Source organism: Corylus avellana, chromosome 6, assembly GCF_965113065.1.
Source record: "Corylus avellana chromosome 6, dhCorAvel1.hap1.2, whole genome shotgun sequence".
Lineage (NCBI taxonomy): Eukaryota > Viridiplantae > Streptophyta > Magnoliopsida > Fagales > Betulaceae > Corylus > Corylus avellana.
Window position 1 is genome coordinate 2,898,894 of NC_142495.1, and position 10,824 is coordinate 2,909,717.

General features: G+C 38.2%; 3 protein-coding genes across 3 annotated transcripts; 1 reads left to right on the top strand and 2 right to left on the bottom strand.

Annotated features, from left to right (window-relative positions):
* The first annotated feature begins 1,695 nt into the window (after positions 1-1,695).
* LOC132186102 (protein RER1A) lies at positions 1,696-3,617 on the top strand. Its single transcript, XM_059599909.2, has 4 exons — positions 1,696-2,157; positions 2,822-3,002; positions 3,132-3,197; positions 3,276-3,617. Exons 1-3 carry the CDS (start codon positions 1,799-1,801, stop codon positions 3,186-3,188), a joined length of 597 nt encoding a protein of 198 aa, XP_059455892.1. The 5' UTR covers positions 1,696-1,798; the 3' UTR covers positions 3,189-3,197; positions 3,276-3,617.
* Positions 3,618-4,471: 854 nt separating this feature from the next.
* Positions 4,472-6,220, bottom strand: LOC132186100 (UPF0481 protein At3g47200-like). Its single transcript, XM_059599906.2, has one exon. It carries the CDS (start codon positions 6,111-6,113, stop codon positions 4,512-4,514), a length of 1,602 nt encoding a protein of 533 aa, XP_059455889.2. The 5' UTR covers positions 6,114-6,220; the 3' UTR covers positions 4,472-4,511.
* Positions 6,221-8,435: 2,215 nt separating this feature from the next.
* On the bottom strand, positions 8,436-10,505 carry LOC132186101 (cysteine proteinase1). Its single transcript, XM_059599907.2, has 4 exons — positions 9,943-10,505; positions 9,262-9,497; positions 9,032-9,172; positions 8,436-8,941 (listed from the first exon to the last, which is right to left on the bottom strand). The coding sequence occupies exons 1-4, from the start codon at positions 10,415-10,417 to the stop codon at positions 8,663-8,665; spliced, it is 1,131 nt and encodes a 376-aa protein (XP_059455890.1). The 5' UTR covers positions 10,418-10,505; the 3' UTR covers positions 8,436-8,662.
* Positions 10,506-10,824: the final 319 nt, after the last annotated feature.

Here is a 10,824-nt window from a genome sequence, read left to right on the forward strand (position 1 = left end):
TTTAAAATTTTTTAAAAAAAAAGAAAAAAAAAATTGGGGGTGGCTCGGCCACCCCCTAGGCACCAGGGGGTGGTTTGGCCACCCCTTGGGCTCAAGGGGGTGGCTGAAACCACCCCCTTGGGCTCGGCCACCCCCAAATTTTTTTTTTTTAAAAAAAAAAAATTAAAAAAATTAAATATTTGCCACGTGTTAACATCTGATTGGTCCACGTGTCAGTTCTAACGGTCAACTAACGGATGGACTAACTTGGTCCTTTATCAAAACCCCAGGGGGGTCTTGTGATCAAAATGAAACCCCAAGGGGATAAAAATAAAGTTATCAAACCCCATGGGGTATTTGGTATTTAACCCTTTTAAAAATTGTGTTCTTAAAAATTGCGTTTTTTAAATTGTTACTTTTTAAAATTACATAGACATATAGTAAAATATGTTAAGTACTTTTTTTTATCAATTGAGTGTTTGGATAACATTAGCATATAATTGTGGTTTTATGGCCAAATAAATAAATATTGTGCCAAATATTGTTTTAAGCAAAATCATGATTTTAGTTTAAATTCACACTTTTTCATATAAGCACCCCATAGATAAATTCGCACTTTTTTATATAAGCATCCTTAGTCAGCTTATAGAAATCACGAATTTTTTCACGATTTTAAAATTTGCGTTTTTTAAATTGTAATTTCAAACATTCAAAAATTGCAATTTGGTTTAAAAACGAATATTTTTTTTTTTAAAATACACTCCCAAACGGACCTTAAAACTGTATAAAGAAACGTACTTTTACTAAACCTGGTGTAGTTTGGGATAACTACATTTATGCAGTAATTTTTACTACCGCATAGAAGTTGGATCCATCCGCACATGTCGCACTTCGAGTTTCATTGCCACCTCAATAAGTATCTACCTTAATCAATATGGTTTTATTTAATAATATTAGTGTGATAATTTTAATTAATTCTTCATTTTTCTTAAATAATAATTTATCTAAAAATTAATTAAGCGTAAACATTATAAGATAATTATACAATAAAAATATAATTTATATCACGACTTTTTATTATTTATTCATAAAGTTGTTTTTAACGTTCACCTTCTAACCTAAAATCATTGGTTAAAATACAATTTTTTCAAATACATTAACAAATAGTTTAAAACATTGACACAAGCAGTTAATTTTGACTTAAAATAATAGAGATACCAATTTAAAATTGAGAAACGTTAAGAGTCAATAAATTATTTATATTTGATATATATTCTCCTATAAATTTAATAGATCAACCATTAGATTTGTATGTTATATTATTGACTTATGTAAGATTTACATAAGTTCATAAATCCAATGGTTGATTTGTAAAATGAGATGGGTAAAATATGAGAAAAATATTGACCCATAACATTTATCTTTAAAATTTAAACATAACTTAAATACCTTATTCTTAAAATTAAAAATTCAGACACTAAATCCAAATCATATAAAAATTTAGACATGAATTATAATACAACAATAAATTTTATTCTTGAAATAAAAAATTTAAACACTAAATTCAAATTAGATAACAAAAATTAGTAGTTAAATATGATTTTTCCCTCTATCAATACGATAATTTTTTTAAAAAAATTGTGGTTAAGATAATAAAGGAAAGAAATATGTCATATAATGTACGGATCATGGCCAACACCCACACCACATATGCATCCCCGCACCTTAAAAGGAGGCACGAAGAAAAGCCACGGAAAATAAGAAAAGACAAAATCACTAGCGATCGCACAGAAAAATAATACAGCGCGAGTCCGATTCAATGGAGGCGGAACCGGCCGGCGGCGATGAAGTCTCTCCGGCCACGGCGATATCCAGATGGAGTTTCAGAGTGTCGCAGCGGTACCAGCACATGCTGGACAAGTCGACCCCGCACATGCTCCAGCGCTGGATCGCGTTCCTCGTCGTGGCCGCCATCTACGTGGTCCGCGTATACCTCGTCCAAGGCTTCTACATCATCTCGTACGGCCTCGGAATCTACGTCCTCAACCTCCTCATCGGCTTTCTCTCTCCCCAGGTGGACCCCGAGATCCACAACCTCTCCGAGGGCCCCACTCTCCCCACACGTGGCTCCGATGAGTTTCGTCCCTTTGTTCGTCGCCTCCCGGAGTTCAAGTTCTGGTACGTCTCCCTTTTGATGACGGTTTGCTTTGACTTTTCTCTTTGAATGCGTGGGTGGATTGGAATTTCAAGCGGAACCTTGTGGATATTTAGTCATTGACCTAAAAATATTGGGGATTTTGATTAGGGTTTGAATTTTTCTTGGTGTGATGTCTGGAAAGGGGATCGAAAGCAATGGTGTATTTTGTTGACTTTTCTATTCTTTTCGATTGTGTATTATTGATTGGTAGATGCTTGTGGAGAAGTAGTTGATGGTCAGTGTACGCGTTTCATTTTGAATTGTGTATGCATATGATTGGAGTATCATGGTAATCAAGAGATTCAAATGTGAGAGACTAGTGTGCAAAGCAAGAGGGTTAATGGTTAATTACGCATCTAATTTGTTCTTCTATGAATTTCAGCGGACATTTGGATGCACTAGAAGAACAATAATCTTGTTTTACGGGATTTTTTTTTTGTACCAAGCCAATGGTTTAGGTAGAGTTCATAGGGGCTTCATGCTTCAAGTTGTTTTCTAATGCCAAAACTTACTTATATGATCGTTAAAGTATTCATCTTTGATGCTATCATTTTCTTTTTATGTGTTGAGATTTTTAATCACTTGAAAGATTTCCATACTTGCTGGTTATGTGTACTGAAGTTTCCTTGTTTTCTACCCTGGAAGGTACTCCATTACAAAGGCATTTTGCATTGCTTTTGTGATGACATTCTTCAGGGAATTTGATGTCCCTGTGTTCTGGCCAATACTGCTTGTCTATTGGCTGACACTCTTCATTCTCACCATGAGGCGACAGATAACTCACATGATCAAATACAGATATGTTCCATTCTCATTTGGAAAGCAGGTATATGATGACCCTTCTTACTCTCAAAGTTTAGATCAATGTACGTGTCATGCTTCATTGGCGAGTTGCTATTGGAATCATGTTGTTGATTTTGAGAATTAAGTTCGGTTTATTTTACTTTTTTGGTAGCGGTATGATGGAAAGAGAGCATCACCAACTGACAGCACAAGCATTTCTACGGATTGAGTTCTTCAGGTAGATTGAATTATATATGCTTCTTTTAAATGACAAACCCACGGGTGCTTCAATTTATTCTACAATATTATTTCACAGCTGGAGCTTCCTGATGATATGTTGGTAGAGGAAATCGCCTTTACGACTAGTTTCAGAGCCATGGAGGATTGTTCATTTTCCGTTTATCTTGTCTGGGCAAGCCTCCATATGTCCTCCAGGAAATTTATCTTTGGGAAGACGAAGTAGTTCCTGATACCTTTTTTCATATTTACCCCTAGTATAAAAAATCCTTTTGTATAGTAGGGACATCTAAATTCCCGTCACTGAGATTTTTAATCTGCTAGAATGTATTCGCAGAGCCTTTGCTGTGGGGGGAATGAGCCTTTGCAATTGGGTTAACTTAAATTTAGCTTTAAAGTGTACCTCTTTTTCTCATTTACTTGACAATGTTCTTTGCTATATGCTGAGCATGAGGATTACATTGGAGGGCATCTTCCCTGCGTTATACAATTACGCTGTATTTGTAGTCAATTGGCTTTATGAAATTTTTTGCGTTGTGTTTGTAATTCTCAAGTCCCCCAAGTCAATCCATTATCTTCTTCTTCTTCTTCTTCTTTTTCATGTCTGAAGTCATTCCTCTATCGTTCACCAAATGGTTGAGCTGGATTAACCAGTTGGTCATGGGCTATGGTCTGTTCGATTTACCTCAATTTCCTACAACTTAACTAGAGACACAAGTTTATAGTTTAAGCTTATACTGAAGTTTGGTTCAACATCTGAATGGCACGTGTCTTTTTATTTTGACACTATTGGAGTTTGAGCTTAGTTTGCCGAAGAATGATCAAATTGGAGTTTTGAGTTTAGTCGCCAATCAATTCTTAAAAAGGAGCTTGGGCCTAGTCGCCATGTTTGGGTTGACACTAGTTACATAGAAAAGCTTAGAAGCGCATTGCGTGGTGTTGTGGGGAACTTTGTTTTCTAGAGTTTGCTGCCCTTTATAGTAAAATGCGATTTCTTCTGTTGGGGATTTGCGATGCTGACATGGCATGATGCTCCAAACGTGAATTTAAAAACCTAGAAGGGATTATTTCAAAGTTTGATGCATTGGCTATTTATACCTCTCGATTGCTATAGGCACGTAGAAGATAGGTGCCCGCTTCATACTTATTGGCAACCAAATTTTCACAAGTGAGATCTCAACGAGTATCTATATATACTGAGACAAAGATATTTAGTCAATTGGCCCAAAAAAAGGTAACATCTGGGTATCATTTTTATGAACTGTGTAACTGAAACTCAAACCAAATAGAGATAGAGAACTTGGACTTTCCGGATTCACCTAGGGTTGTAATAGCCATATACTCCATAGAAAGTCTGTGCAAAAGTAAGCAACAACAAGACAACAGCAGCAATTAATGAGATAATGGCCCAAGGATTGCCAAAATACTTATGCTTTAAACTCGCACGCCAAGCATTCCACCTATGGTTGTAATACCGGTTCACATCCTCTGACAAGCGGGAAAGGTAACTGTTATTGATGTCGAAAACCACCTCTTGACAGAGGCGATTGAAGAGGTCAGCAACTTCAGCATCACTGCCGAGCCAGTGCTCAATTATTCCACAGTAGTGAAGGTAACCCACATCTTGATGAGAGTTAATCAAGTTGTCCATGAAGACCACATATGAAGTAATGTCATTGCTGCAATCAAGATGGCACTGCTCAAAGGAAATAAGGTTGAGAAAAAGTGACTTTGTACCATCATGGATTAAGAGCCGAGGGATTTTGAGAATTCCATTCTTGAATTTTATGTCCCAAAAGCGATCTGTCTTCCTTTTCTTGAACTTGATTCCAGCCTCTCTGAGTTCTGTAACACAATGTATCAATTGCTGCCTTCGTTTATCTGCAACACGATTACCATGTGACCATCTCTTGATCCAAATCCTGGGTTCCGGTTGAAGCCCTCTGCGCAGGAGACTTCGTCTGAAAACATCAAGGCAATGAAGGCCACCTTGATCTGATAAAGGGTCAAAGGTAGTTGCATATCCAAGCGATAACTGTAATTTGTTCATATCACTCTTTGTTAATGGCTCATCTGTTGGCATTAACGGGTCGAAAAATTGGAGTGTTAGCTTGGCTACCACTCCTTTCTGGTCTGGGTTGCCTAACTGAATCCCCAAGAGCCGATCAAGTATAAACAGTGGGAGTTGATTCTCCAGCATTATCATGTCTCGCTGGATGGAGTGCATTGAGCCACGCATTGCAAAGATGGGATCGTTTCGTGGGTAGCCAAGTTGCTTGAATCCTTCAGCAGCACCCCGAAAGAGCTCAAGCACGAAGCAACAATCCAGCACCATCATTTCAACAAATTCATTGCTGCTAAGAGTTATTGACCCTTCATAACAGTTGCGAGCTCTTTCTTCAACTTCTTTTACGGCATCAAGATAAAGCATTATGTCATGGTTGGTACGCGTGAGGATCTGGTGAAGGGCACGCCATTTATGGCGATCCATTTGGCGTAGGCGTCTCTTACCATGGTGGTAAGGGCCTAGGGAAACAATCTGAGGGACATACGCTTTGTCATGGCCTTCTTTTAGGTAATGGGGGATTCGGTAAATGCACAGCTTTGCCCATGAACTTGCTGCATCATCTTGACGCGCTTGGTCGAGCTTTTCTTTGATGGAGATCACCCACTCCGACTCTGGTGGATTGTCTTCGCGATCCTCTTCGCAATTCTTACCATCATTTCTCATCACGATTTGCAATGATCCTAGTGGTTTCTGCTGTTGTTTCTGCAGCAGCTGCTGAGATCGTTCTGGAAATCCTGCAGATGATGGTGTAGAATTAGGTGTTGTTGCCACCCCAGACGCCACAGCTTCTCTGAGTTTGACGGTGATTAGGTACCAGCTCAAGAGCTCCTTGTTGAACACAGCCACCATCTTTGAAGGAGAATGCTTTCTGGCCGGGTTTGGCTTGGTGAAGAGATGTGAACTAAAGCTCCATTGAAATGTTTATCATTCCTAGTGGAGAGCGATTCCAAATCTGAAATAAAGTTGTAACTGTTGCCCAACATTATGATACAAAAGGGGTTATATATTTAATTATTGATACTTTAATTGACCCTCTGTCCAATAAATTCCCCACATGGACCCCTTTTGCTTTGGAAAAGCAATTTCCACGACTTTCGGGTGTAACGTTATATTCCTACTCTTAAATTTCCACATGTTCTTCCATTATCCACTTTTTTTTAATATTATCTGTTCTATGAACTATGATCAATTTTTTTTTAAATGGTATGTTCAAATTCTTATGCAACCAATTGGGAATTAAGGGTGTGTATTAAATTTTATAAATTTATTGGTGAATTTGTTGTCATGTGATTTAAATAATGGTGACACCATAACATTACAAAATCTATTCTCAGTGAAATGGAGGAGAAGAAGGCCATATTCTTATTTACTACAGCTGAAAAGGCACTAAAAGATCAAAGGGAGTCAAAAGAAAGCAAGTAAATGCAATTTGAAATAGATCTGAAGTGCCCAAAAAAAGGAAAAAGGAAAAAGAAAGAAAGAGTAGCTAATTTAATTCACTAATTACAATGTGACAACATCTCTACCCCATTTTCAATATTAATTTCCTTTCAAGTGGTAACTATTTTTTGTTTTGTTTTGTTTTTTAAATAAATCCTTGTTGTTAAGCCTATAACTTGCAACTTTATATATTTTTAGTATTATCTGTTCTATGAAAAAAAAAGATGATATGATCAAATTCGTAAGCAACCAAATGGGAATTGAGGATTCATATTAAATTTTATAGATTTTATGATGAATATATTGTCATTTATTTAAATGATTGTGACATTACATACACTATTAAATATAACATAACAAAATCTACTCTTTATTTCACTTGTCACTTGAAATGGAGAAGAAGAAGGTCATATTCTTGTCTACTACAAGCTGAAAAGGCACTAAAACATCAAAGGGAGTCAAAGGAGAGAAAATAAAGGCAATTTGAAATAGATCTGAAGTGCCCAGAAAAGAAAAAAGAAAAAGAAAGAAAGAAAGAGTAGCTAATTTAATTGACTAAACAATGTGACAACATCTCTACCTCATTTTCAATATTAATTTCCATTCAAGTTGTAACTATTTTTTGTTTTTAATAAATCCTTGTTGTGAATCCTATAACTCAGAATATTGTGTTTTATTACCTGCAGGTGGAGGGAATTGTGTTTTACAATATGATGAGTTACACGTAAGATTGACTAAATTATGTGTCTAATGATTTGTTACTTGATAAAACGGTGTGTTTTGGGATGAAGTGACGAACGACTTATTGAGTATTTTCTTTTTTTTTAAAAAAAAATTGAGGTATTTTTAGCTTTGATTAAAAAAATTTAATCAAGCATCATCTCAAATATAATAATAAATTTAGGGAAAATTACACTTTACCCCCCAAAGGTTAGGGTGATTTTCAATTCGACCTCTAATGTTTTAATTTTTGCAATGCACTCCCCAAAATTTCAATTTTTTTTTTTTTTCAATTCGACCAATGTTATCCAAAAATTTGCATTTACCTTGGAAAAGCAAAGAGATTTTTGGAAAATAAATCTTCTTTTCTTGGGTCAAGGGTTTTGCAGAGAGAATCCAAAGAAAAATAATTTTATTTTTGGGCTCGAATGTGAGAGAAGGGTGAGTTTCCGGCTCAGAAGGTTGGGCAGTGTTTGGCAAACCTTTGTTACTGTGTATGCATCATTTTTCCAAAAAAATTCAAAACTTTATACAACATTAATCATTTTTCAGTTACAGCTACACTAACCAAGGCAAGCTTGATGTAAGGGCTGCTTTTTGTGAATAAATTGCTGGTAAAGGTTGGGCCTTTGGACTGCATTTGGGCCTTGGAATGCATTTGTGTTTAAATAGTGAGTTAATTACCCTTTTAGTATTAGGTTTTCACCTTTTTTTTTTTTTTTTTTTTTTTTTTTTTTTTTTTTTTTTCAAATTCTACCACACATCTTAGTACCTCCGTCACATTCTGTTACATGTCACATACAAATGCCACGTGTCCTAATTTTTTTTTTAAAAGAAAAAAATCGAAAAATCATTGGGCCGCCCCAGCCACCCCATTTTGGCCAATGGGCCCCTTGGGGCCGAGGTGTTTGAAAATTAAATTTAAGCAATTGATAACTCAAAGATAAATTTGAAATGTAACACACAAAGATTGTAAAATTAGATTGTTGTGGGAAGTCTTGAGTAAAGATATAGGCAGATAATGACAGATCTATTTGATTCATGTCCATAGTGAAATATTGAGACTAACATGTCCAAGCAAATGACATTGAGTTGCCCCCATCATCAATTCTTGAGGTGCAATTTGATTGGCTATATGTACAACAATCATCTTAATTAATCCAAATAAGCAAACAACAACAACAGCCCAGCCCAGTCATCATCATTGGGCCTGGCCCATACCATCAACGGACACGTTTTTAAGCACTGATGACCATCTCAACGGCGCTTTCAAAAGCCCAGTAAGGCTTGCTTGGGTTCTGGCTATTCTTCACGGGATAAGAGGCCTCCATTGCAATTCCACACTTGCCGGTAAATGCGTCTGCCACGTTGCGCTGGATCTTGATGTATCCACTCTCCCCCCAGTTGCTTCCCCACGAGTTCCTCACAAGCCAATAGTCAACGCCGTTCTCTGTGCCGTACCCAACAGCAGCGACACCATGGTCTAGGGCTGACCCACATTCGCCGGTGAAGACACCCTGAAATTTTTGAAAGGAAACAAATAAGTAAATGCACAATTATGCTAATTCACAACAAAATTAATGGACCACTCATAGAAGTCGGCTTACTGAGTCGTAGAGCTGCAGAGCCCTGCCGCCGGCTTCAATAGCAACACTCACGGGCTGATGTGCCACAGCCTTCTTCAAAGCGTTCTCATCGAAGGCAGGAACATCCTCGTAACTATCAATGCTGACAACCTTAGCATTCTTCTGCAATAATCCAAGACCAAAAATATAAATTATAAAAGAATTCCAAGAAACCCCGAAAAAATAATTCATCAGTGACTTAGAATACTGACCCTAACGGTGTCGCATTTGGTGTCAACGCCTAGATAAGGGTAGTCTGATTCAGAGTCCATGCCTCCGTTGTCGATGATGAACTGGAAGGCGTAGTCCATGAGACCTCCGTTGCAGCCGGCGTTGTAGTCTCTGTCACAGTCCACAAGTTCTTGTTCCGATAGAGAGATTAGCTCGCCCGTCACTATTTTGTTTACGCCTTCCACTGCCGCCACCGTTGAGAATGCCCAGCAACTTCCTGCTCACCCACAACAAACACCCCCCATATCATATAATAATCACAAAAATAAAAGTAAGAAAAACTGAAACTCGGACTTTCGGCCCGACCTGACGTTTGCGTATTTAATTCGTTACCCCCATTTTCACGTGACCAAATGTTTTAACGTATAGTCCATATCGAACAGTCCACTTCCGGTCACCAATAAATAAGTCTTAAACAATCTACCAGTCCACTCTATACCACCCACCCACATGCCACAAGTCCTAATTCAATACTTTGACGGTCTTTATCAGAATAATAATAAAATTAACCTGAATAAAATAGAATTACTAGGGTAATTACCGAAATTACCAAACATCCTTACATCAAATTTAAATGCAATTTATTAATCTTATAAGAAGGTCAGTTTGGTCAATCTGATGATGTGATCTACCATGATCGAGGAAATTAAAAATTTGCTTACCACAACTTCCTTGATCCTTGATCGGATTAACAGCACCGGTCGTCCTCCAATCGACGGTCAACGGCAACTTCTCGCCGGCCCTGAAAGCGTAGCGGCGGCTGGGGTTCTTGGACTTCATGACCCTCCGCTTAGGGTCAGTCCTGGTGCCCAAGTAGATGGCGCGGTACTCCTCGTTGCTCAAATCAGCAAATCTGTTCAACCCAGTCTTGTATGTGCGGTTTTGGGCGTTGTGGTCGTCGATGAACCTCAGATTATCCTTGAAGATCTCGAACCTCCGCTCGTGCTCTCCCAGGTCGTTGTAGGCTTTCCCGTGCTTGGCCAGCCACGAGTTGTAGATGCCCATCACCTCGGCGTCGCTCCGCCAGGCTGGTTGGTCGTGGTGGTTGTTGTAGCCGATGATGGACATATCGGAGGCCGATGATGAAGCAAAGAAGAGGAAGAGAAGGGTGAAGATGGCCGTCGCCATGGTTGCCATGTTTGAAGGAGATGGCTTGTGTGCTCTCAAGAGAAAGGGAAAAGAAAAAGGGAAGGAAGTGGTGGACTGTTTGTTGAAGGGGCCGGAGGAGTCGAGTTTATATAGAAAATGAATTGCTTATCAAAAAGGGTAAAAGAAAAAAATAAAATAAAATTATTTGGTCTAATATTCAGGATTGGTTCATGGATGTTGCAATTTGCAAGGAAAATAATGAAGAGAGAGAGAGAGGGCCGACTCGTTGAAAAAGGAGCAGAACTGGTGCACCATGTTGGCTCGTGGCCTATGGAAGACTGGTAGTTGCGAGCAGTTTAAACACACAGAGGCCCCAATAATGGGGAACTGGGGGGGGCTCTGGGGGATTGACAGCCGCTTTTTTAGGCGAATGAGATAATGCCACGTGGGAAGAG